Source organism: Aphelocoma coerulescens, chromosome 1A (assembly GCF_041296385.1).
Source record: "Aphelocoma coerulescens isolate FSJ_1873_10779 chromosome 1A, UR_Acoe_1.0, whole genome shotgun sequence".
Taxonomy (NCBI): Eukaryota; Metazoa; Chordata; class Aves; order Passeriformes; family Corvidae; genus Aphelocoma; species Aphelocoma coerulescens.
In genome coordinates this window covers 14,783,951-14,811,354 of record NC_091014.1, presented here as the reverse complement: position 1 = coordinate 14,811,354, position 27,404 = coordinate 14,783,951, and the positions used below count along the sequence as shown (strand labels likewise).

The 27,404-nt window shown below is 42.8% G+C and overlaps 2 protein-coding genes across 2 annotated transcripts in view; one reads left to right on the top strand and one right to left on the bottom strand.

Moving 5' to 3' along the window:
• The first annotated feature begins 7,546 nt into the window (after positions 1-7,546).
• Positions 7,547-13,007, top strand: SYPL1 (synaptophysin like 1). The gene is made up of 5 exons (XM_068994701.1): positions 7,547-7,687; positions 8,376-8,494; positions 9,655-9,859; positions 10,690-10,878; positions 11,740-13,007. Exons 1-5 carry the CDS (start codon positions 7,616-7,618, stop codon positions 11,854-11,856), a joined length of 702 nt encoding a protein of 233 aa, XP_068850802.1. The 5' UTR covers positions 7,547-7,615; the 3' UTR covers positions 11,857-13,007.
• A 13,788-nt stretch (positions 13,008-26,795) lies between these two features.
• The window catches only part of CDHR3 (cadherin related family member 3), a 57,424-nt gene continuing 56,815 nt past the window's right edge, over positions 26,796-27,404 (bottom strand). The window contains exon 20 of the mRNA XM_069003858.1: positions 26,796-27,109. Coding sequence (XP_068859959.1) covers positions 26,796-27,109 — 314 coding nt within the window. The remainder of the gene's footprint in view (positions 27,110-27,404) is intronic.

Genomic DNA, 27,404 nt, shown 5'->3' with positions numbered 1-27,404 from the left:
TTTCCTGCCAGAAGTCGTGCTCCTGTTGAAGCCTGCAGTGTGACAGGCAGGTACCAGTAGGGGGCCAATTTATTCCCTGACTTGAAGGAGCAAGAAAAGGCCAGGATCACTGTGTGCCTTCTTGATTTTTTTTCTGCTAATTGTCAAGTGCTGAGGCAGTCTTGAGGAAAGATGTTAAACACGCAGCTACCAAATTACAGTGCCAAGAGTACCATTTGCTTTTTCTACATGAAGATGAACTGGGCCAAACTCTTGGCTTGCACCAAAAGAGAGCTCACCCTTACATTTGAAAGACTATGAACTTTTGGACTAAGGTTTTATGAACTGAGTAGCATTTGCATTGAATGACATTAAGAAAGGCTTTTTCATTTATACAGGCTGCTTGAGACTTGTTTAGTTTGTGTTTCATTTTCTAGAGAGCTTAGTCTAGTCAGACAATTACTGAATTAACCACATAGCAATGTTTTAATTTTTTAATGTTCTCTGTTTCAGTTTTCATTTTACTTCTCATAGCTGTTTGCATTTTATTTAACGCATATGTATTTTTGCAATTTATGATCTAAAATATATGATCTATCCAGTGCATTTCATTGCTTCCAATTTCTTAGCAGACTGTGTAACAATATCTATTGTGTCTCATTTGGCAGACAAGTATTACCTGTTTGACCATCTGTATTCATGTACAGTTATTCCACCCAAGTCCACAGACTTCCTTTCTCACCATTGAGAAATACTTGTACTGTTGAATAGATTAATTTTTATTTTGTGGCCTGATGTCCATGACCCAGATTTGAGTTATAAACCTGTCATTTGCCAGGGGTCATTATCCACTTATTGCATAAGCTATTGTTACCAGAATAAATTTAGAATTCATCTGAAAATCACAACTAATCATTTGACCAGCTCTACAAAAAAGGTCAGCCAACATCTCCTGTCCCTAAGTTCAATAAGTTTGCTGCCAGACTATTTGCTGAGTTTTAGCTGCCTTGATTTGTTTTATAATCAGAAATATGTCATTTCAGACTCAAATTACAACACTAACTCAAGTGTGTTGGCAAGTCTTTCAAACTCACATATTCTAAATATGTGCATAGACGATAAAGTAGCAAGATCTGAAATAATTACTATTAATATCCTTCCATTGTTTTCTCCAAAAACAGTACTTTAGACTTAGATATTGTTTTCAAAATGATTAAGCTGACTCCTAAAATGTTTTTCCTAAAATGTTTTTGTTTTTTCAAGTCCAATAATGCTTCATGACTATTTCCATCTGGTAGTAATAGTCCTGTTTATTCTGGACCATCTTGGTTTATATTATGCCTCTGTGTAACAAAATCTATTGAAATCATGCAAAACACCAATCTCTCTGCCAAAGTCAATAAAATTACTACTTGTTGAAGAAAACAGTAAACAACAGAACTTCATAATGATGTCATTAGCACATCCTTTGTCAACAGTTGGGAAATCTGGAACCTTCAAGAAAAATAAAGAAGGAAAAAAAATGTAACGCATTCAGTTCAGTTGTATAATTAATTATACATAAACTTCTAATGAGATTTGGTTAAAATGCAAACAATTTTATAGCAGCATTAGCTGCACAGCAGCATAGCAGCAGTAGTTCAGCAAGTAGAGTGGATGCTGTGTTTTATCCATCCATCAAGTAAATGGGCACATTTTAAAGATTCTTTAGTCCTGAGAGTCAATCTGCTACAGCAGGCCCTGAGCTGATCTTGAGCCCAGTTCAGGGGTCCAGTTTGCTACATTTGGGAGCTCCAAAGGCATTTTGTCCTGCCCTGCATTTTCTGCTGGGAGCAGAATTGTATTCTTTGTGTTCAAATGCTCCTGGGATGTTCCCTGAAAACACCTCCTGTTTTCTGCCAGCACAAGATTTTTTTACATCCATTTGGTACCAAAAAAAATTCCTATTTATGGGTTTATTTTTTGTCCTGATCAGTTCACATGTGTGGCAGTATAACCTTCTGCAGAAAAGAGTGCAGCCATGGGCGGATCATATTTATTTGTCAGTGCCAGCAAAGCAACACATAAACACCAGAAAACCCAGGGGTAGGCTGAGGCACAAAGAACAGATATTGCCCAAAGTGGCATGATATGTTCAAAATTGAATTTACTAGACTAGTTCTCAGAGATTACTGTCAAGAAATGAAGAGAAGGAAAAGGGAAGGGCTTTTCAGAGTTCAAGATTCATCAAAAAGTAAACTCATAATAGCACTAGAGAGTTGTGCTTTGCTGTAAGGTACAGATCACGTGCAGCACTAAATGCAGTAAGACCAGTCAGTGTCTGTTCAGAGATGCTACCAATGATGCACACCAAGCATAAGTGGTCTGTCTGCAGCAGAGAATATTTTCTACCCCCTTTCCACAGTGTGGAAATCACCATCCCTGGCCTTCTTAATGGCTTCCCTTCATCCAGGAAATTCTGTTTGGTTTCAGAGATGACAAACATAAATTAGTAATAATTTATTAAATTAACAAAGACTTCCTTATCCTGAAAATGGGCAATTTCCACCGTGTGCACTGTCCCAACGTGCCACTAGATGGTAGAACAGGACTCTGCACAGTCCTGCAGCCACCCGAATGCCCAGAGAAACCCTCCGAAAAAGCATCTGAATCAATCCTGCCTGAAGATTCATAACTCTACAGTACAACTTAGAATTCTTATTCCAGCTGCATACACCATATTCTTTATCTTTTATAGTTAATTGTTATCTTCTAGAACTCTGTCTTCACTGATGGTTTTCCAAGGAGTACTTAAAGAACAAGGCACATACTAGCATATTGCACAGAGGAGGTCCCATGGTACCCAGCTAACACCTATAGAGTGATGAGCTATGAAAATTAAGCCACAGGATTTTTTGCAAAATGTGAAATGTGGAAATCACATTTCCAAGGCAAGAGCAACTGTGAGAAACTTCTGCTCAGAATCATCCTCCAGATGAGCTACTGCCCCTCTGGGAAGGGCTGTGTTCCCTCTTGCCCTTTGGAAATGCACACAGAAATGTGGGGCATAGGGGACACGACCACTCACCCTTCAGTGGCTTCTACATTGAGGAGAGCAACAAGAATTTTTCCATATGCAGTAGTAGAGAACTTAAATTCAAGGCAGCAAGGATACTAGTCATAGTTCAGAAATAACTAAGCTGCTATGAGTAAATGACATAAAAGCAGTGCAAAATGCATAGTTTTTTTGTTTTTGTTTTTAATGATACAGTATCTTGGAAAATCTAACTTGTATTAGCCACACAACTTAAAACCTGCTTGGATATGAAAGATGAATAGCACATGCAGTGAAATATGCCTCAAGGACTTTCAGCAAAGACCAAACACACCGAACAGTGATTTCTGAAGTCTTGGAGAAAAGACAGAGGTGTGCTACAGAAGTCAAGGAAAAGGAGAAATGTAACTTAATGTTATTAGCTAGCCAATGAGAAATAAATGGAAAAATAAATATACTCACAGGTCTAAAGAGGACAGATTTAAAGCATTAGAGTGCACAAGAAAATAAAATTATGCAGATACCTGAAAACATACAGAGAACTAACAAAATGCAGCTCATTACATGAAAAGAAACTATCTGCAGAGAGTTTTGTGGCAATTAAACTTTATTTACTATGGGAGAAAGAAAAGCTTTCTTCATCTGGTGTTTCCAGCCCTGCTGAATAGACAGTGCTGTGGACAGAGCAGTCCTGGGCAATGGTTTCCTCCCCTGCCAGATAAGTTTTAACTTAATCACCCAGTCTTGCTTTATCTGTAAACACAGAGCTCAGGACTTCCCTGAGTTAATCCTTTTTTGGACTGTGTAGGGGATTGGATGGGCAAAGAACACCAAGAACCATCAAGGGTTTTTTCCACTGCTATCACAAACAACAATATTGCAAGTATTCTGAACTCCCTATAAAACAACTTTCTGTGTTTGTCTTCTGTTGGAAGATATTTTCAGAATCTCACATTGTATGTTCAATATAAATTATATTCTTTGATTACATGCAGGATCCTTTTGCTAAACTGTCTCAGTATAAATCTCTGCCTTCCTTGCATCTGCTCCCTTGTGCAGTTCAAGCCAGCAGTAATACCTTCATTTACCCTTCATTTTGCTAAGCCACCCAAGTTCTTTCAGTCTTAGAAAATGAGCTCTCTGTGACTCTTAATCATCCAGGTAGTTGGAGCTGATCTTCCACAGGCATTAGTAAATGAGACTGTTGCACAGTGCTCCAGGGGAAGCCCCCTCTTTCCTTGCTCGGGGGCACAGACACTTTGCTGTCTCTGTTGCACACACATCTCTGGGGCAGCCAGGAATCCCACTGGTCTCTCCCACAGCTTTGTCAGACACCATCAGACCAGCTAGATAGACACCACAGGTTTTGTCCGTTTTTTAACCTCCAAAGGATGGTATACTGAGAATTTTTTTTTTATTACTACTACTACTAATTTTCAGTTAAAGCTCAGTCAGTTACCTGCTTTCTAATTAAATCAGTAATTACACGAGTTTTATATCCTTCTAGAGTCATCAAATACCAGGCCAAATACATCACAGAACCTGAAACTATGTTACAGTGTCAAGTATTATCAGCCCAGTCTTTTGATCAGCTTAAGCATTGGCTAATCGGCAAAAACTGACTCCCAAATGACCATGCAGCTTGACATTAACTGTATTGTCCTAATTTAATTCACCATCAAGAGGGTTCTGCATCAGTCACCCCATCTCTTTTCTTAGGAATAGAGATAAATGGATAGGACTATATTGCCATAGCATTCAGACACCTGGACCTCAAACAGTGTCTCAGAGATGAGCGTCAATCATGGTCTGTATTAAAAGAACTCCTTTATCAGCCCTGTCCAAACTGGGGTTGCTGGGTATTCACAACTGATATAGAAGCTTTAGCAGATGTGACTCAGCACTCCCCCGAGCCCTGCTGAACTGGTGAGGATTTATTACACGATTAGCATATTAATACTCCTGCTTTTTCCCAAATACAGAATACAATTTTGGCTGTTCCTGCTTAATCCTTTTTTTCTCTCTCTTTCTTTTTTTTTTTTTTTTTTTTTTTTTTTGTTTCTTAGTTGATTCCACATTTCTGTCTGTTTACTTTGGTATAAGCTCTTCTTTCCCTCCTCTGTTTCAAAAATGCATCACTATTGTCCAGAAGCCTGTAGACCATATACTGGTCCTGTGGCACATTTGCTTTCTTATCACTTTTTTTCAATAGTCTATCTTCTAATTTATATTATTACCAACTTCTCCTTTCTCACATTTGTTCCGTATTTTTTATACTTCAAACACTTTTTCTCTAAGCCAAGCTGATTTTCCAATAAAAATAACTCTCTTTTTTTGTAGTGTAGGAATTTTTCAGTGCTCCTAACAAATATACAGTCCTCCTGTTTAAACTCTTCCTTGCAGAGATTTGATCCAGAATTGGTTTCAGGTTATGAAATTAGCCATTTGGAAGGACCACCTGTATTTTAAATGTTTGGTATCACTTTGGAATTAAATCCACTAGCAGAAATGTTCCAAAATACCTTTAACCTCAGGGGAAAGATAAGTTATATGGAGTGAAAAATTAAGAGCCTTTCCAATTTTGAATTAACGAGCCCACAGCTAGAACAATGTACATAGTTCTGGTATATCCATACTGGACATCTGACATCTGAAAAGACTTGAGGAAGAAAAAGCATATAAATCAGGACAAAGAGCATTTTTGAAAAATGTTTTAAATAATGAAATTATTTTAACTAACTGACAAGTGGAAAAGGAGAGCAATGAAACAAGTGCCTATATTCATCTTTAGGGAGACACATTGCTTATAGGGTTTAAGTAGAATATATGGAAGAAGAAAGACAGAAAAAATTACAGAGGTATATTGGATGGGAGGACAGGAAGTTACTTGGTTCATTTAGGCTGAACTAAGATTGTTTATTACACTTATATATGGAACAGATTTTCTTTGGCATAGAGGATGTCAAGAAGATGAACAAATAGATATTTCACCTTGGTCTGTCCCTGGTTCTCTACTCCTGTTTTACTCCTTAAAGGCACTGGCTCTCCAGGCAGCGAAGCTAACCAAGGTGGCTTGAACCCTCAGCACTGCTTGTCTGGATCACAGTGGATTTTCTGTGAGATTTACATACTATTTAACAAAGCAGTGAAAGAAAGAGCCATCCTTTCCACAGCTTTAACTTGGACTCCCTCCAGGATCCGGAGCAGTAAGCAAATGTCAGCACCTCTCTTGGTCATTGCACAGAAAGCCAAAAGTTCTACTTGAACTGTGTGAGAATGGCAGACCCTGTAGCCATTCAGGCACTTTGCAGCAGCACAGCTCTAGGCCAGCTGAACACTGGCTTTGCTACTGTTCTCACAGGTAGTCCCCAGCCTGGAAGCTTCCTCCTGTACTCCTACCCTAGGCTGGTCTCCCATGTCTTATTTACAGCAATAACATCTGTCACAGAGCAAACTCAGTCAGGCCCCCAGCCTCCATAGCCCTGAGCAGTCCTTCCTTACCTGTCGGTATCAGGTCCATAGAACACCTCAGTTTGTCAGCTCCAGGACTGGAGAGCTGCAATCCCCTCAGCAGTTCCATCTGAGCCAAGGGAGAGCTGATCCTGACAGTGCTGGGACTGGGACCCCCAGCACACCACCACCACCACCACAGCTGAGCACACATCTGCTGCCCTGTGGAGGTTACTGGCCCCCTTTGGCACAAGCTGCTGCACCCTCTAACTACACCCAGGATCTGGACTCAAAGCTAACTCTTCCATTGTCATCTCCTCAGCACCTTCTTCAAGGCTGCCTAGCAGCAATAATGGGGCTCAGCTGGTATGCAGGACCTTTGGCCAGGATCTGCTTGCAGATCTTGCTATAAGCTCCCAGATCAGGCGGATCCTGCAAGAAGCAGCCACAGCCTTCCATAGACACCCTTTCCCAAGAGCAGCACCAGACACCCTGGTGTTCCTCAGAGGCCCCCAGTAATCCCAGAAGAAGCTCCTACAGGATCTTGAATCAGAGCCAGGAAACTGCAGCAGCAAGTGCTGTGCCCATGGCCACCTTGGCTATCCATGGTCTCTGGTCAGGGAAGAGAGCAGCCCCTCTTACAGTCCTCAAACCTTCTTCAGCATGAGTATTAGCTCTTTACTTTTACTGATGATTAACATATCAGCAACAAAGTGCAGTCACAGAAAACAAAGCTTAAAAAGTCAAAGGTAATTGATGAGATTTTAGCAAGCACATGGATTACCAGGTACCTGTGACTTGTTTGCCACCAAATCATCAAGCTCAAGGTATGGCACATATGACTGTCCAAAGTGTGCTGGGTGAGGAGAGAGGAAGAGGAAGGGGGTGAGGACAGGGGAGAGGAAGAAACCACTGCTGCCCCACTGCACAAAATGGCCAATGCTGTACCCCCTTGTGACAGTTGCATCATTTCCCCATCCCACAGACAAGGCCTGGGACTGAAGAGCCCCAGCTGAGTATCTGTGGGTGTGTCCATCTCCATCTCCAGGTGATGGGGTGTGGCACGGGGTGCCTCTATATGGAGGTGCCGGGGGTGCTGAAGCAGTGGGCTGGTGTTTGTTCTGGTTCCTGCTGGCTGCCTTGGTCTCTCCCATGATGGTGGGCTTGAGGGTGGACTTCAGCATGCTCTTGGAGCCTCTGGGCTTTGTGAAGGTCCTTGAATGGGTGAGTAGAGCTGGAGGGGCACAGGGGGGTTGTTTCCTCTGCTGCCCTAGGCTTGGCTTTGCTCCTGTGCCTGGGCTGGATACCCCTGGAGAGGTGTGAGCTACTGGGCTGACAGAGCCTGCCGCAGGTTGCTGCTGTTGGGTGCCCAACACTGGGCTGCTCCTCAGCCAAGCCCTTGGATCACAGATACATAAGCTTGATGTGTTAATTACAAGTGTGTTACAGCAGCTTGTGATGCTGTGTGTTCTGATGATTGGGGGTTTAGGGTCTGGATAGTGGAAAAAGGGAAAAGAAGAGTTATTTAGAGAGTCAGGTTGATGTGTGATACTCTGAGCATATACTCTCTAGTTACTTGAATTTATAGTTGTGGATATGCAAGACTGGTAAAAATATTTCCTTTATCAACTGCAAGAAATACTATGCTGGCTGTTAGCATTAAAAAAGCCAACAAAATAGAAACCCAAAAAAATTTTCTGTGCAAATGAAATTAAACAGAAAGCATTTTCAAATGGGCTTTGGTTAGCAGTATTGCTTATGCTTTTGGAATTTAGAAACTCAGCATTTTATTCTTGACATCACTTCATACTTCAGCTTTGCTAACTTTGTGGCTATTTCAGCTAAATGTTGAGTTTGCTTCCTTTGAGCTCTAGTGGTGTGCACTAATGTGTCTATGTATTCATTCCTGTAGATTCTTGCCATCTTTGCTTTTGCCACATGTGGAGGCTTTCAAGGTGAAACTACACTTCTAGTTTCCTGCAAAGGCGTGGTAAACAAAACAATTACAGCTGCTTTTGCTTATCCATTCAGGTGAGCATTAGCTCTTCAGTAATTACTTGATAATTATTTATTTTTCCCTTTTTCCCCATCTGTCTCCTTATGACTATGTACTTAATCTGTAAGTGAAGATGTGAAACTTCTGGCTTGCTCTGTAGCAGCAATAAATGAACATTTAGTTGTAATTGTTCAAAGCACTGTAGCTGTTAGTGCCCTATAGGAAGAAGTAGGTAGAAATGGCAGTAGACTGTGTTATGCTCTCTTTGACTCTACCTTAAGCTCTAGTCTAGCAGTGCATGAATGTTATAGAAAGTAATTAGTAAGCAAAACAACACAGTCAATTTTAGCAGCCTAATTCTTCATCAATTTGTAGCTGCTTTGGAGGCCCAGATAAGATTATTTTGAATGCTCCTTTATCCTATTTTTGTTCAAAAACTGAATGGAAAAGTCTTTTCAGTTTATTCCACCATTATCTTGGTAAGCGTGTTGGGCACAGAAAACCTAAATATTTCAGTGTCACTGCAGTACTCTTGTAGAGACAAGATCCTTTCCTGGAGCAGGAGGAAGAAGGTTTCCTCTTTATTCTTGCAGCTGCACACCTATGATGAGTGCAGGGTTGGTGTTCCATATGTGTTCAATAAATGTAAGAACATAAATGAATACAGAAATGGATTCTGTGGCCACCCAGTAAAAACTACTACAACAGTACAGAATTTGGTCATGAAATCCAGCATTGTAACAGCATTTGGAGGGGAGAATGGGGATCTGAAATAATTCTGTGCTGGTCACAGAGCAGTCACTGCTAGTCACATAGGCTTTATTTATTCAGCTTCAGTGCTTGAACTTTTTTGTAGCTATAATGCCTTTTAAGTCCCAATCACCTTGTTTAACTGCCAGTCTCTAAAACAATGTTGTTAAGTCTGCTTCCAAATAGGGGATTTTTTGTTCAGCTGCTCTAATAATGAGATTAGGATTCTTCTCCTGAAGGTAATATTGTATATCTCAGTGTAGGATCGGGCACACTCTTCAGGTAGCTTGACAAACCTTTGTGTTGCATAACTGACTATTTATATGTGTATCTTTCAGAGTAAACTTATGCAGTCAGACTGCTGAAGTGCTGTTATTGTGAAGCATAATTATATGTGGTTCCCACTGTATAGCAATCTCTAACTACATTGATATAATCTTCACAGGTTGAATACTGTTGTATTTAGTGCACCAGACCCAGAAGGCTGTGGTGGTACTTGGACTGATGCCTACCTCATGGGTAACTTCTCCTCTTCTGCACAGTTCTTTGTTACACTGGCAGCACTGGTCTTCCTCTACTGCCTTACTGCCCTTGTGGTATATATTGGATATAACCACGTGTACCAGCAAAATAACAAGTTTCCACTAACTGTAAGTAATACTAAGGTATTTGAACGTTTTTACTTTGAAACTACAAAGAGATGAGAAGTATTGTGAATGTGAGAATAATTGGTGAATATCCAGTAGTTACAAAAGTTAAATGGAGAGTGAGTATAAGTATGTTGGACTGGTCACTACAGCACTCAAGCAGAAAACAGGACCCAAAGCCCTTGGCCATCCATGGCATCACACCTTATGTGGTTATTGAAGCACTGGAATGAACTTTCACTTTTTCAGGTGAACAGTACCTTCACCACAACTTTTCTTTTGTATCATGCATTTGAATATAATATTGTTCCATGGGTGGGATCTCCTCTGTTAATCTGAGAATTTTCTCTGTATACAGCACCTGCTGTAATTGGCAGAGGGAAATAATTACCTTGTGAATTTTAGTCACCTTCAGTATTGAAGCTCTGAATGAGAAATTTCATACCATACTTGAGAATGGACTTAGTGACCTTTCAAGCCAAATTTTTGCATATCAGACATCTAGATTTAAATCCTCTGCCCTTCTCCCACCACCTTCACTTTACTTAACTGTTGCTTAAATCCTCATAAAATAGTGCTAGGCATTTGATTTTTGAAACAAATTTCTTATGGAGGTTAAGACTGCCTTTTGCATCTATCAAGCACAAGCATATAGTTTTGTAGCTGGTTATCAACATGGAGTTGTAATTATAACATTGTTAATGACTAAATTTGCTTGTGATCGTTAGCGCTGCTGCAGTTATCTTGGTGACATGATTGATACTGTCTCTGCCTTGCTCTCATATATATTCTTCCATTTTTCTAACCTACTAATGAGTATTTCTCTTGTGTAGGACTTGGTTATCAGTGTCTTGACAGCCTTTCTGTGGCTGGTCAGTACTTTTGTTTGGGCAAAGGCGCTTGCTGACATCAAGGTGTCCACAGGAGCCAGCATTATTCCAGGAATTGAATCTTGCAAAGCACCAGGGACAACTTGCCACTTCCTTTCTGTGACCAGCATGGGAATTCTGAATGTGTCTGTGGTATGTATGCCTTCCACCATATGGGCACAATAAATGTGTTGAAAAACAACAAATGGTACCTGAGAGTCCTGTTCTACTGAGTGCATATGTTGCTGTGTGTTAAGATTTCTTTATGGGTTATTAGTCATTCAGGTCCATTAATACTGTGGTAAAACACTGAGCAAATAATTTCTTGAAGGAAACAAGTTTCCTTCTAAAGAAAATAAAGAGAAACAATTTGCAGGATCTACCTCTGGAGCTGTTACAGGCAGCATTACCAGAAGCATCTGTGTGTCTATTTATGCCTGTAGCTAAGAGCAACTTGAAATATCTTAGTGAGCCACCCAAATGATCTGATGACTGATACAAGTAAGGAGGAAATGCTGTGCTGGTGCTGAGCCAAGCTTTTTAGTCGACTGTGAGCATTTTTACACATGAAATTGAGGTTCCTTGCAAGAAAATAGTATGAAGCTCATGTTCATACAAAGAACCCTTCACAGCAGAGCAAATTAGGCTTATTGTATGAACTTCCTGGTGAATCCTGCTTTTCAAAACTCAGGCTGTTATTCTTTGGCCCAATAATAATTACTCATGTGGTCTGAGAGTGCATATGCAGAGGTGCTCAGTGACTGGAAAGAATTTGTCTAATTCTGTGCTAAGGAGAGAGTGAGTTATTCTCTGGTCTACAAAGAACTCTGTTAAATGGTTAAAATAGCTTATAATACTCAGAAGATTGAGGAAATGTCTTGTCCAAATGAAAGGGGTGCCAAAGGTTTTTCCAATTTGCCTTGAAGGCATATTCTGGCTTGTTTTAAAAAAAGAAAAATAAAAACCAATCAAATACAACGAATTTCATATTACCTTTTTTTTTTTTCTTTACAGGTATTTGGCTTGCTTAATATGATTTTATGGGCAGGAAATGTTTGGCTCATATACAAGGACACCAACTTGCACAGCCAATGGAACAGAATTTCTGAAAGTCCAACTGAAAGAGTATAAAACAAGTTGATATTTTTGAAGTGCTTCCACCTTCACATCACACTACCAAGAGCATGGAGCCATTAGGATTCATTTCAATAATAACTGATAATTCATACAAACTTCTATTTTGTACTATGGTTTGACATAAAGTCTTGGGTAGTCCAACTGAAGTGTTTAATTATCATGAAATATATTATGTCTTTCAAGGTTGTTCAGCATTATATTACAGTATTTGTAGAGCAAAATTTGGAGGTTATCTGGATGCTGACCCTTTCTGGTTCTTAAATTAGCCTTATAGGAGGGAGGGCTGAGAAGCAACTGTATCTGGCTTATTACTGCATCATCTTTAGTTCTGACAAGACTTCTCTGAAAAATGGAAAGTAAATTCACCCAGGGTGTGTGAAAATGCAGTTTAGTTTCTTCCTATCACTGATACCTTGCAAGAGTCACCTCAGTAGAATTCATAGCTCTGTCGAAGTTGCAGCCAAGACGTGTCAGTTTCCAGATAGTCCTTTCAGATCATTGTATCAAATCTGCTGGTGGCCCTGTCAGGAAGGACATTACTTCTATGTTTAATATGTTGTTACTCTTTAATGGCTTGGGCCAATCTCTGAACAAGGAGATTTGTTGAATGAATTCACAGCTTCTAGTCTCACTAATATGAGAGCTTATATATGTGTGCAATAGATGATTTAAACACTTGAAGGAGGTGGGGGAGGAAAGAAAAATAAAGTATGGCCCAAAACACTTAAAAATACTCTAGAAATCAAAGTTGATATATTCTGCTACTGCTTAAGCTTCTTTGTATTACTTTTGAGGTGCATGAATGAAGTTTGTGTGTGAAAGGAGGTAAGGTGAGATGTCTGAATATGACAAATTCTTGATTGATGTTGTTGAGCTCATTCACTGGGAACAATATTTGGGTCTTCTCATGTGGACTCCTTTATTAAGATGTCTGACTCTGTGAATTGCCCAGAACAAATGTTTTGACAAAGCTAGTAAGAAAGCTGTTCAGGTTTTTTTGTTTAAACTGTTTGATGAAAATAGACATAACAGTGTGTATATAATGCAAATTGTAATTGTTCAGTGTGCCAGAGCTATTGATCTTCTGATAGTAAACTTTAGTCTCAAAGGGTATAATAAACTCAGTATGACTGCTGCTGAAAGAATGTTCCTTGGGTCTTTACTGCTGTAGTGGTGGAGGCAACTACACTGGCTGTGTAGCTTCTGGGGCATGGCTTTAGCTATTGCTGCCTGTGCTGGCTGAAGGAGTTACCTGTGCTACAGGAGGGGCTTTTACACTGGGGCCCTGTTTACAAAAACTGGTTTTTGTAAAAAGGACTATGTATCGCTCTTGTAGGCTAGTGCTGCCTGGTGCTGCTCACACTTCTTTCTGCCAGGTCAGAGAAGGGGCATTTATAACTTCTAATTATCCAGAATTGCATTTGAATTACCTTTTGGAAGAGGTAATAAGGGCAATTTTCACTTGTTTGCATCACTGTGCATGTTTATTTATTTAAAAACACATATTTCATCCCAAAATCGAAAACTCCTATTTTCATATTGTCTAAGAAAAAAATATGGTAATTGCCCTTTAGGTTTTTTCAGTCTTTGGGATTTAAGGTCACACATGATGTGTCTAAAATATTTTTTTATTAATCTTTAATATTTTTAACAGAACCATATTCCTGTCTATTTATGTGCTTATCTACTTGGTCTCATACAGACCTGCTAGTCATTGGCATGGCCTAGTTATAAAATGGTAATTGTGAGTATTTTTGCATATGCAAAATGCATATGCAGTAATGGATTAGATCAGCATAGGCCTCATTGATGGCTGAGGTCTAGATAACAAGTGAAACTGAAATAATGCCTTATTGGAAATCTTAGCACACTTGACTGACTCTTTCAACAAAAACTTAAGTTTCATATGCACTCAAAAAACATCCCTAGTTTCCTTAGGGCTGAAACTCACACTTATGCTTTTTGTAGAAGAAACAGGTGCATCCCATCCTCAGAGTGCTTTCCTTCAAAAGACAAGGAGATGGAACATGGCAGGCAGGACTGTAGCTAGCAAAATAGAGACTCACAAGTAAGTGGTTGTGTTTTGTTGAACAGACACACAAGGCAGCCTGAATTTCTGCAGAGCTAAATGCAGAGCCAGGTTGCTGTTAACAGGCCAAGGTAAGTGTGATGTGTAGTCCACAGCAAGCAAGATTTTAAAAAAGGAAAAGTAACTCCATGTGCACTTCTGGCTCATTAGAGTAAAGATTGTTTCCCTTTGTAGGGGGGAGGGATTGATGCAGAATACTGCAGGCTTTGATGGCTGCTCGAGTCCTGCAGCTGAGATGAAATGGAAAGCATCATGCAGCAGGAGCAAGCAGCTGCTCTCATTTACCCTGGACTCCCACAAAGGGCTGAGCAGTCTTTGCCTTTGAATTGTGCTGGCAGCACCAAAACATTGTGTCTTATTTACTCATGGCAGGGGAGGGAGAAGACTGTCTGATTTACCAGCTTTATCTTGACTGCACAAGAATCACCATTGCTATCAGGAGATGCAGTTTGCTTGATCCCTCTGTACTGAGGGAACAAAGGGCCTGGATCTCTGCCAGCTCTCTACAGGTAAGTAATCCTCAGCTGGCAGCAATTTTTCTTGCAGCCATCAGTGGAGCAAGCTCACAAAAATCCTCTCATACTGCAGGAATTATTCTGTAGCAGGCCATAGTTATGCAGCCCCTAGCAAGTCAAGTGCTGTATGATCCCTGGTGTGATGCTAGAGAGGGGGATTTTGATCAGAAACCCACGGTGGGAAGAAAGGCTGTAAGGTGGCAGTGAAGGAAAATAAAGCTGAGGGGTCAGCATGGGGTAGCAATAAAGAACTCCTCAGTGAAGAATAGAATCCATTAGCATTAGGAGGTGTTTAAGGAAGTAACTATGTTGTGTTTAGGCTGCTGTGACCAGTGGTGTGATGGTCAGGCCTCTGTGACAATGCTGAGAAATGTATATTCTGTGTGTGCTAACTCCCAGGAGGGTCCCTGCTGTGGGAGCTAGTGTGGTGTCAGTGTTGGCTGACAGCTTTGCCACCAACCTGCAGGAAAAGCAGTAGGAAATCAAATCCAAGAGAGATCTGGCAACGTCAAATCCTCAAGAGCCAGTGCTGACAGGGCAGAATGGAGTTGCTCTGGGGACTGTGTCCCTTTGGCCCTGTCACCCCAGTGAGCAAACCCATCTGCAGCACAGGCTGGGGCTGGGACACTGAAACAGTAGCTGACAGGCCAGCAGCACTGCTAAATTTGATTATACTGGAGCCAAACAGTGCTTTGTGATGGGTAGTGAATTCCTCAAGGCTCTGACTCTGCAGCGCACTTGGCTAGCAGTGGAAGCTGTGGGTGTGGAGTTCTCACTGAAGGTGAGAAAGAAGACAGATGCCACTTAGATATGAAGAGCTGTAAGACTGTGGGTTCATCACCTGCTCATGGACACAGGGTAGCTGCAGCAGCCTGTTCATTTTTTCCCCTTTGCCTAGAACTGAGCAGCCCATAAAGCTGGGACCTGGCAAATAGTGGGGGTTGTGTTTGGACTGTGGTTCTCTGTGCTGGTTTGGCTGCCTGCTCTGCTGCAAACTCCTGGGGAGCTGGTAGGGTACCTCATGCTTGGAAACTGCCTGAAGATAGTCCCTGATGCTTCCACAAAGGCCCACTCTTAAGCAAGTCATGATGGTGCATCAAACATGGGTCATGGATCATCTACTTTTATTCTTGTGGCAGTATTTTGTATGTGTTCATTCCTAACATATTTGCTGTACTGCCTAAAGCAAAGTTGTCACAGAGACCAGAATCAGAAGCTAGATTTTGCTGCTTAATCACCTTGAAATACTAAGCTGAATAATTAATTAGTCAAAAGAATGCTACAAGGTAGGAGTGCATCTCCATCCCTTAAATATTAGGGGATGAGGAAGGCTTCTTCAAGTTTAAGATCCAGTCCATGTACATTAGCAACACTATAGAGTTGCATTTTAGAGGCTGACTCAAATGTGGAATTCCCTCCCTGATGTCAAGTGAATCCAGGTGTACCCTTATAAACACTGCTCTCCTACAAATTCTACATATTTATACCAGGGAAAAAGAAATGAAAATTTCAGACTTGTGTTTTTTACAAATATTACTTATAATTTTCAATTGCAGTTTCCAAAAACTTTCCTGTACTCAGTAGCACTCCCCTGGTTTTGTTCTTCATCTCGAGTTGGGAAGGCAGGAATATAGAGCTGTGTTGTGCCGTCCTTAAAATTTGTGCCCACATGGACACAGTCAAAGGTTTTGCCCTTTGTTCCAGGACAAGCACTCTAGGTGTTAGGGAAATATGGGCCAACACTGACCATATTTTTCTTTCCTTCTTTCCTTTAGGAAATCTGCCTCTGCCAGCTCCTATTCTCAGCTATCCATGTTTTCAGTTAATGTTTCACTGTGGGTTCTGCTTAGTTGACACTGGAATGCTCCCTCAGGTTTTCTTTTTTTTTTTCTCTTACCTCCTGGACCAAACCCATAATAGTAAGAGTATTCTTCTAGCTGTCTAAGTAGGTTCCCTGTCATTCTGCTACATCAGCATTTTTTGCAATAGTGGGGGTGTATTTGGACAGCTGGTTGTGATGCCTTAAGGGACCTCCTAGAAAACAGAGACTAGATAGGAGTAAGGGAATAAAAGAGGTATTTATTTGAAAGGCCTTCAAAGGTACACCCTGGGGAGCCTGAAGCTATTCTCAAAATGGACCCCAAGATGGACCCCAGGTCACGAGTTCTTCCCCCTTTTATAGGTTTGGTTCATTTGCATAGCAGGGTTAATTCTCCAATTAAAGCTTCAGTTTTCCCCTCAGCTTACCCTCCCTTAGTGGCTCTTTGGTTTATACTTTTGGCCTAGGACAGTCTTGGTGTCCTTGGAAAGCAGGGCCAGAGAGGCTTTGTTATGTCTACCTAGCACGAGAGAGCAGAAATTAACAGGCTACAAGAAACTTCAGAGTCACACACCAAGCAGTACAGAATTTGAAAAATACACAGGCTAAAACCTAAGGTGTCAGTTTTCATAATCCATCAGGCTCATGGAATCTGATTGATTTTTTGTTGCTGCCAGGAGATTGTACCTGTTGCTTGCAGGTACCTGTGCCCTAGCAGCAATGGGTGGTTTGTACTCGCTGCTAAATCCTGTCAACAATTGAGCAACTCCTCATTTATTCATAAAACATGCTCTGTCTTTTCTTGGCTTGTGACTTCATGTTATCTCTGCCGGCTGTGTTTCCTCCTTACCTGTCTGTGCAGCCATTTGGCTTAATGCAGTCATGGAGGAGGCTGTATGCTGGCACTTCACTCACAATCTGAGTAAAAACTGGTATTAGCACAAGCTTTAATCAATTCACCTGTTTCATTTCAATTTAATTCAAAGTTTGAAGTACCCCACACTCAAGTCCAGAGTCGTTGCTTTCTGTGGCCTAAGATTAGTAGCTGAATCCTCTGTGTTATTTCTTGTCATGTAAAGCAGTAGTCATTTTATGTGCTGTGCCCCTCTGTCTTGGGACGGTATTCTATCTGTTGTTATACGTGCTGCTCTTCTCAGTTTCTTATTATTCTCTCATTTATACATAACAGCCCCTAAATCATCTTCCTCTAGTGACTTCAAATCTAATTCTCCACCACTTTCTTCAGATACAGCAGCTATTTTTAATTTTTGCATCCCAATCTGCTTTTGCAAGCATCTAATTTTAGCTTCACATTTAATATGATCAGGTTCCCTTAGAGCTCTCCTTTGCTCTGGGGTGAATGGCTGCACTGTGCATGCTAATCCTTCTGCTGGATTCTCCTGCTTTATGCTTCTGTGGCTTTTCTTTCCCTTTTTCTGAACTGGAAATACTATATTTCACTATTACCTTTATGAGCCACTAGACTGTACTCCTTTCCAAGTTTTTTAGTATTTTCTTTTTAAACAGCTTTCAGATCTGAGAAATTATTTTCTGCTTTTACACTGGCTCTAGCAGAACAAAATCTTTTAGCTGCTGCCTCAGCAGTCACATTAATACAGGAATTGTATCCTCAGGTTTCATTTCATAATCACTCTAAAATAGCTAGAGAACACTTATTCTATATTGTGCCTGATTCTATGAGCTGAAATGGCACACCTCTTCTTCCACAGAGAGGTGGCTGTAGCATGGAAGATCTTGGGGGTGTGTTTTTGTAGATTCTCTTATATTGCTCAGATTTTCAGTTGGCATTTGGGTGGCATCAGCAGCTTGTCAAGGTCCCTGCCTGCAGTGACATAAAGATTGCTGTCCAGCAAAGAAACAAAAGACTGTGCAAACTGTAAAGGACAGATGCTGGCCATCTAATGAAAAAAAATCTTTTTCTGGTACTATGCACCAGCTTAGTCTGCACACAGCAAAAGGAGACTATGATGCCTTGAGACTGAGTTTGACCTACTCTTACGGATGGGCTTCATGGAATATTGCATTGGGAGATTTCCCTCTCTTCAAAAGGGCCAATGTTGGCTCTGGGCCCTTTACTGACATGGTGTGCTTCTACTGCCCTGGAACAGATCCTGTTTACACCATGGAAACAGCCAGCAGCTCAGCTGGACATTTCACTTCGAGCTGACCAGCAAACAGAAGATCCCTGATCACAAGCAGAAGAGGAGAGAAAAAGACACAACATTCTAATAATGAGTCCAAAGGAGAAAAACTGTGATAGAGTTCTTCAAGATGCAGCAGCTCAGAGCCAAACTTGGGGTTTTCAGAGGTTCCCAGTAGTGACTGTGGCATTTAAGGCATCTTTATGACAGTGTACAAGCCATGATCCCAGGCACAACACCAGCAGTACCCCTGGAGAGGACTCATACAGAAATTGGCATGGTACTGGGAAGGTCTCTTCCTAGAAGATCATGAATGCAGGTAGATCAAGCAATTATGGTTAGAGAATAAAATAGTATGTGCTAGTAGAGGAGATGAGAGTGATTATTTTTAGCTTTAGTTTCCACAGAGACTGTGCATCAAAAGTAATGAGAAAGGACTGGCAGGCACAGGAGGTTTTTTGCATTCAGCTCCACGAAGAGCATCTCAAGAATGAAGCTAGACCAAGAAATGAATTTGAGAAATACTTTGCTAAAGTAAAAAAGCCAAAGGGCATGTATTTCCTTCTTGTCCTGAGGCCCTGAAAGCTCTTAATCAAGGAAGTAATTTAATTTTGAACTTTACTTATTGTCTTGTTTAATATGTGGGCACTTCAGAGCTTTCAACATTTTCTTGCTGGAAATAGAGCAGGACTGCGGGAAGCTTGGAAGATCTCTTCTTTCTTCTTCAAGAGACCATGAACTTATTTTTTTCCATGAGCTGAGTAGTTACTTGTATGGATTTACAGCAAGTGCAATAGGCCTCCAGGCTGGAATGATGGAGTTTTACTGGCCACGCATATGCACTGGTGCCCCAAAATGGGGAGGAAGGATCAGTCCCTTCTGGATTAACCCCTTGAGCTACCATTTGGTTGCAACCACCTGTCATGACCTACAGCTAACAAAGCTGAAAGGACAGTGAATCTTTCATGCAAGAAGAGCCAGCAAAGTGATTACAGCCAAGTTCTGGCTGGAGGCACTCTGGGGCTGGCTGCTACTTTGTTTTGTTAAGCGGGTAAGTTCATGCTCTTTTAACTTTTTGGGAAAAGCTTCTGGTTCAGTGATGGGGCAGGATCTCTTCAGGAGCATGTAAGAACATGGTATTGCTTCAACACTGGCTCTGCATCAGGAAACCCCTGTCCTGACTTAAGTGCCAGAACAACACTGAGGTGCTGTCCTGAACTGTTAATTTAGTTCTTTGTTGATCATCTGAGCTGGCTCCCTCACTCCATGTACAACAGTGGTAGGGAGGGGACAAAAGGGTATAAGGTACAAGCTGCAGCTCTGCTGGTCCTGGAGGGTACACTGAAGTGCAGTAGCTGTCAGCTGTCCCACGGACACCATCCACCCTGTGCAGACAGACAGGGAGAGCTACACCAGTGCTCTGCTCACTTCCCCCTTCTCTCTCATCCCCTCCAGCACCAGTGGGGTTGGTAGGATGTCAAAACGCAGCCTAGCATCAGGCAAAGTAGTTTGGGAAATTCCTCACTGAGGTTTGTATATCACTGAGCTTGACATGTTGCTGTTGGACATTGGTGGGACTCTGGGCAGGTTCAAATGGGCAGGGATCTCCCTGGGCAGGCTCAAATGGGGTGTTCAGATATTTGGGGAGGCTTTTGGGGTAGTGATTGACTCAACAAGGTGTCAAACTTCTTCAGACACTTTCAGAGCTGAGTAGTGGCTGAATAGGTGAGGTTTCATGTCTGGGTCTTAGTCCTCACCTTTTAATATTTCATAGCAAGCAAATACTACTGTATTTTGGTATAGGGACTAGGAAGTGCCCTTTGGCAGAAGGTCACTGGGGGAAACTGGTGTCCATTTTGATCTCTTTGAATGCTGTCACTTTCCTAAACTGCCTTTTCCCCCCCCCCTGAAATTTTGGGGGTGTCTGATTTCATAGATGTTTCTGCCATAGGCTGCATGCTTTTACATCTGTAAGGCTGTTTCAGAGTAAGTGTATTAAACAGCTAGCCCTGGTGTTGGTAGTTAAAAGAGAAACCTCAGCCTCCTCTCTAGGTGTCAGTGTAGTTATACTGCTCGCATGAAGTGGGACGATGCGATCAGGCTGGATATTGCAGGGAGGAGTGTTTAGAAATTCAGTGTGAAAATGGATTAAATATGGTTCCTTCTTGCTTTGGTGTCCATGGCTGTGCAGAGAACTGCCAGAGCATCCTTCCCTGCCTGCTGGTTGCATCCAGTCTGCGCAGATGTAAACGAGTAGGTGATGAAGTACAGGAGCACCCATCCTGTGTCTCAGATAAACAGCAAGGAACGGGTCCGGTTCAGTGTGGCAAAGGGAAGAGCTCAAAGCAAACAGAAAATAGGTCATTTGATCGTTCCTGGAGTGACCCAGTGTGCCCCGCAACGGATTAATCCTATAAGGGGATCATCTCTTTCTGGATACGGCTGCACTGCTGTGGTGCCTTAGGCTCCGGCTCTTTTCCCTCCCTTTTCTCAAATTCACTTTTCTTTCTGCCTCACCCTGTCTCACGGGCCCTGCAGCCGCCGCCCCTCCGCTGCCCGGGCCCTGTGCCGGTGTGTGCGGGGCAGCCCGAGAGGAGCCCCGGGGCCCGGAGCTGCCTGTCCCGGCCGAGCGCTGGGCTCGGTGCTCCCGCGGAGCTGCGGCAGCGCCGGCGCGGCTCCCAGGGCAGGGGGAGCCCGGAGCCCCGGCGAGGGCTGGGGGAGCCCAGGCAGGGCTCAGCGGGGCTGCCCGCACACCCCGCAGCCGCGGGGGGAACGCCCCGCCTCCGCTTCCCCGTCTCAAGTGGTCCATCTCCTGCCTCCCCTCTTTGCCAGCAGCGCCCGGAGAGAGTGGCACAGAACCCTTCTCTGCCATCGCTTTCAGTACCTGAAGGAAAGGAGAGATGGCTGGAGGGAACTGGGACCAGGCCAGCGAAGGGGGTGCTGGGGCTTCTCCTCCCCCTGGGGCCAGTGTGGCTGGGGGTGCTCCTGTTTTTACAGAATTGCAGAATAATTAGGGTTGGAAGAGACTTTTGGAGAACATCTAGTCCAACCCCCTTGCCAAGGCAGGATCACCAAAATCAGGTTACACAGGAACATGTCCTGGTGGGTTTTGAATGTCTCCAGAGAAGGGGGATTCCATGACATCCCTGGACAGCCTGTTCCAGTGCTCTGCCACCCTCAACATAAAGAAGTTCTTCCTAATTTTGAGGCGGAATTTCTTGTGATTTTTTTTTTTTATGGCCATTGTTCCTCTTCCTGTCACTGGCACCACTGAAAATAGTCTGGCACATCCTCTTAGCATCGGCCTTTGAGATATTTATGCTGAGATTCCCCTCTCAGTCTTCTCTAGATTAAGCAGGCCCAGCTCCTGCAGTCTCTCCTCATGAGAGATGCTCCAGACCCCTCATTGTCTTTGTTGCCCTTTGCTCTCCAGCAGCTCCCCGTCTTTCCACCCTCTCCCCTCACACAGTGTTGTGCCCAGAGCTGTGCTATATGTGCAGATACAGCAACCTGTGGGTCTACCAGCCCTGCTGCCTACATGGACAGGAACCAGCCTGCAGACCCTCCCTGAGTGAGGTTCATGTGCACTGGGATACACACAGCCCCTCTGGAAGCAGCTGGCTGTCACAGCTGCCCAGCAGGCAGTGCTGGGCATGATGGGGCAAATCTAGGTGTGCCCTCTGCAAACACAGAACTGCTGCTCCAGTCTGCATGGCCCCAGCTGGTATCCATAGGGGAAGGAATCAAAAATGAAGCACAACTGCATGGCCAGACCAAGCCATGCCTTGCCCATGTCATTCACCTACTGCTCTTCTCAAGATTCAGAATTTAAGCACGGCCCCTGCCCCAAAATCAAATCCCAGGCATCTATTGACACAGAGCAGCTGAAGTTTGGTAGCAGAGAACTGCGGAGTGGTACCATCCTTGAATACATTCAGAGTAATATGTATTTATCTATTCTGTTTGCAAGTGTGTCTTTCACTCAATAACACAGAGCCTGCTGCAGAAACTTTCTGAAAGCTTGTATTTGTCTTCTTTAATCTCCTAGCCAAGGCCCATGCTTTTCTACTGGGCTGCTTTGATGCACATCTTGTGATATCTGCTTCCAGGTGAAGAATTACCCCAAGATAGGTCCCAGAAAGCGTCCTGCAGACCTTGGAGCACTAACAAAGCATGGGTAGTGCCCCATCTCCTAGGATCTGAGCAGGCAGCAGCAGAACCTGGCTGGCCTCCATGCTCAGTATTTCCCTCACTTCCATCTTCCTCAGGCACTGGTGCAGTGGCACAGACCTGCCCTCACCTGAACAACCTGGGCTGAGACTCAGCTGATTTACCTTTGTGTGTACTCTGTAGGCATTGATATCTGATCTAGGCATCCAGAAAGAGCTGCTTTCAGGGCACAGTTCATCTGATCTATTCTAGATGTCTGCTTTTTAATAAGTCACCCCTAATGTCTCTTTCTCCCTGTGAGAACATGGAGAGCTTGCAGGGACTAGTTCAGACAAGGCATGTGCAGAGGGAGCACAGTGGAGGCTGAGCCTGTGTTCAGCCGTTCAGCTGGAGCTTTGCAAAGGGCCCCTTGTGGCTGGGGGTGTCAGACTGCTAATCAGCTGGGCCATGTGCAATATGCAGTTGTGGCTGCTTGCTGTTAAAATGTTAGTTACATCATGGTGTTGCAATCTGGGTCTCATAAAATAATCTAGCAGCCAGATTCTCTGCTCAGGAGGAGAAGGATTGCTCCCCCTGTATGACCTTCCTTCTCCGAGGGGATCCAAGCACCATCTCTTGCTCCTAGTGAGCAGTCACAAAGTGGCAGCCTCCTGGGCAGACATTCTCCATCTCTGCAGCTGAAGTTGTTCTCATGTGTAGGTCTCTTTGAGACCATGAAGAAATACAGTATCAGCACTTTTATTCTCCTTGGTATAAATGAAGTTACATTGCCAGAATCTGAGACTTCTGATGTTTATTGCAAGTGCTATTTATGACACCAGCATGAAAGCAGAGCATTTATGCATTAGAAGTACATTCACTTAGGAGAAAAGCACAAAAACCCCAGTAATGTGATCACACATAAACTGCTTTGGGGAATTAGAGCCTGTCAGGAAAAGTGACCTGTGCTCTTTCCTAATCTCTCTTGAGACTTTCAGAGCAATGTCAATCCAGAGGTCTGGAAGCACTTCAGAGATGTGTAATAGGTGGAGACACAGCAATAAACAGCTGTGGCAGAACTCACACTGATTTTTGTAGACTTCAGATAAAATTATTGCATAATGTGCAATAGGCAGCCGTAGGTCAGGAACTGTTGCCCCCAGCCACTCTGCTTGAACCACCAGGTGCCTTTCTTCCTCTTCTTGTCTCAGCTTATCAGTGTCATCACTCTAAAATAAATGGCACCAAAGTTCACACCTTCTATCTGCGTTCACACAGACTAACAGAGCTGTTGAAGAATAGAGAGGCTGTTCCCACCATCTAGTCTGACTCTCTACAGCACACAGCAGCTGTTCTTGACTTCTGAAGGCTTCAAATGATGGAAAGGGCCCATGGTCTTAGCTAATTATTCCAATAATCAAATGCTTTTATTGTGTAGAGCTGCACTTAATCTTTGCTCTCTGTCCATCTAGTGGCAGTTCTAGACACTGACTCCATGTTCTCAAAAGACACTTCTGAATAAAAAGAGCACAAAAGCTCATCTGACAATTAGAAGAGGTTTCTAACATTTAAAGCTGGGCTGCACAGTGCATTACAATCTCTATTTTACAAAAATATATATGTTGCTTTTACATATATTCAAAGTATCTTTTCACATGTTACAATATGTAACAAGTGTACATCAGGGTCAGTCAGTTCTACCTTCTCTACTTTTGTCCTACCAAAGACAAGCCAGAGACAGAGATGGATGTGCTTTGGCTCAGTGAGACCTGAATTCATTCTTGATTCCTTCACAGGGAGGAACATCGATAGTAGTAGGGGCAGCTGATAGGAAAACGGTGCCATTTTAGCATAAAGCTAATGCTCATATAAAACCTTGTTATTCCTTGATTTTTTTAGATCCCAAGCAAGGAAAGTAGCCCTATGCATGTCCAAAATAAGGTTTTATAGGGAAGGCCAGGATGAAGAATGAGTTGGAGCTGGAGATCAGCATTACGCATATGGAAGCAACAGTGTAAGGAAGGGTGAAGCTGTGCTTTGTGGTCAGCACTTGTTCCCTCATGCAGAAAGCTGCATGGGGCTCGCAGGATGCTTCATCTTGCTTAAACCTGCCCCTCCAAATGCTGAGTACACCAGCTAAACCCACCTCAACCGGGTGCAATCATTCTGAGCAGTGTTAGTGCTTGGATCTGGCATCTCTTGTACCCATGGTTCCTCTGTTCAGCTGTCAGGTTTTCGAGCACCACTACATGAACAGCTGGTTTTCGCCCAGCTGTTGCATGAGCAGCACTGGCCATGACACTGTGTTTGTATACATGGAGTTCAGAGCTTGCTGTGGTACCAGGTTATGCTGCTGTTGGGGTTTTTTCCTAAGAAGGAAGGAAATAAGTATGTGCAGTTCAGCAGCAGGAACAGTAGTAAAGAAAGTCAAGTACTCATCTGTCTCTTTGCCAGTTTCCTGGCTGAAACTACAGCCTGTCTCTGCCTTCCCTTAAAAAAAAAGTATTTATTAATCACCGAGGTAGAATGAGAATAATCAAGGAAGCAAAGCAGCTGCCCTAGATAAATGCACAGGAAAGTAAATACAAAAACCCGTGTGTCTTCCTGTCATGAAAATAATGCAGTTAACTTCTTCAGGTAACAATGTCTGGAGTTGCCAGGTATGCCTATGGCTAGCTTGGTGTCAGAGTGCTAGGAAGATCAGAGTTACAACAGCACTACCAGTTACTGCAGAGTTTCTCTGTCACGGGAAAACCACATGCATAGAAATTTAATGTGTTAAATTTACAGCTAACAAATGCAAACAATGGTGGGTTGGGCCACTGAATGTGTGGCTAGCCCTGTTGGTGCTGGAGGGTCAAACAATGCTATGACAACTGCCATGGACACACTAAACTCATAACGTGCTCAGAGTGTATAAATCACTCTTTCCTATCTGTATCATTGTGGTGTTCATTACACGCTGGGTTTCTGATTGTGCAATGAAATTGGACTCAAGATCATTTGTGTTTGTTAGGGAAGTTGCTCCTGAGTCTAGACACTCCTTTGGAGCACAGCAAAGAGTCACAGCACCATGATGAGTGCTTTTTTGAAGTGTAGGATCCTTGGTGAAATTACTGTGGATTTCTCCATCCAAGTCCTTCGTTGTATGACAAAAAACAATGTATGTGAGAGACTGAATAAAATCTTCATTGACTGCCCCTGCTCAACTTAAACCAAGATTTTCTTTTGCCACCTGATAACAGTCCTTCATTGTCAGAAAACTTTTTTGCAATCAGGAAAGAAAACAAGGCAAGACATGGAGTATTAAGGCATCATTTACAATTGTTTTTCTTCAGATTAAAATAATTTTATAAAATCTTGTCAGGTTTGCTTATTTTATATCAGGTTCTTAGACAGCACTTACATTATACTGCTCACACTCAGAAAATATTATTTTGCCCCGTGTGTTTACTGTCATTATTCTTTTGAGTATGTTCCACTTGATTCTGTAAAGCATTAAATGTGCTAGAGGAAATGTCAAAGGTGAAGATATTGAATGCTGCTAGTGTTACGAAAGATAAATAAGCTGAATGTGTTGACATGACAGCCTGAGATACCACAAGAAGTTGTGTGTTTTCTCTACTCCAGAACTGCTTTCAAGCCATGGTCTTTCCTACAGCAAGATGGGAGGGCAAGGAAGGGCTGAAATAAAATTCTGAATGACAAGAAAATATTTTCAGCTTTTACCGGCAAACATTTCTACCCTGATGTGCTTTTCACTCATTTGGTTGCTCAGCAGGGACAAGAGACCTCATTCACTGGTGAGAAAGCACATCTGTGTATGCTGCCATTCCCAAAGGCGCTCCGAGGATGTGACCATGTCTGCTGGAGGCGCAGAGCTCTTCTAGGGGAAAACTACCACTGGAGGAGGCAGTGGGCACTGAATGCTTCTGTCCATGAGTCTGCTTTGTTTCCTCTTCTTCTCTCCTGCTCTTACATGCACCTGCCAAAGGTACATCCAGATTCATCCTGCCTTTGGGTCCGGTTTGCACACCTTATGGCCGCCTTTTGTTTTACAGCTGAGATAGAGTGAAAAATCTCATCTGATTATTTGGCTGTTCAAGTCAGGGGTCAGTTGGGAGGCACCTTGGAGTCTCATGCACTCTGGCTTAACAGCAAAGCAGAGTTCATTTTGGGAGATGAAGCCAGTTCCTGCCTTAAGGGGCTGGTGAAGATAATCCCCTGTCCTCAGACTCCTCTTTCTGCTTTTGCAATCTCAGCCCAGCCTGGCCTGGTGTTTCTGATTGCCGTGGTGAGGGCTTGGCAGCCAGTTTTGTTGCTGCAGTCAGCTCTTTCCTCTTCTCTGAAGGCTCTTTTTTCCTTGGTGCCTCTGGTCTCTCTGTCCCTTGGCCACTATTGTCTGTGGCACTGGATGTTACCTGCATAGCTAGCATTGGCTGAAGGGGCTCACTGCTCTTCTTCCACCTCCGGGCCCCCGACTGTGTATTGAACTCGTACATTCTGCCAGTAACTTGCAAGAACAAAAAGACAACAGATTAAAATCATTCTTGCTTTAGCAGATTGGGACATGGCCATTCTCAGTATGGGGTTGAACTGAGAAATGTGAAGCACTTGGAATTCAGCCAAGCTGGGGAGGTGGCCCTGAGAGGGAAAGCGTCATTTCTATGGGGACCTGGGTGTCGCAGTGGCTGCTTAGAGGAGATGTTGGCTGTTCTGCCACTATAGGAATTGTCTCTGCAGTTCGGGGAACAGAGATATTTAAAACATTCCCATTCCAAAAAAACCCTCAGCTTTCTTATCACTCT

Bases quoted from the DNA above. Each gene is read 5' to 3' on its own strand.
- SYPL1 (XM_068994701.1), top strand. From the start codon at position 7,616: ATGATGGTGGGCTTGAGGGTGGACTTCAGCATGCTCTTGGAGCCTCTG. The intron at 8,495-9,654 runs GTGAGCATTAGC...TAATCTTCACAG, and splicing joins GCTTTTGCTTATCCATTCAG to GTTGAATACTGTTGTATTTA. The intron at 9,860-10,689 runs GTAAGTAATACT...TCTCTTGTGTAG, and splicing joins ATAACAAGTTTCCACTAACT to GACTTGGTTATCAGTGTCTT.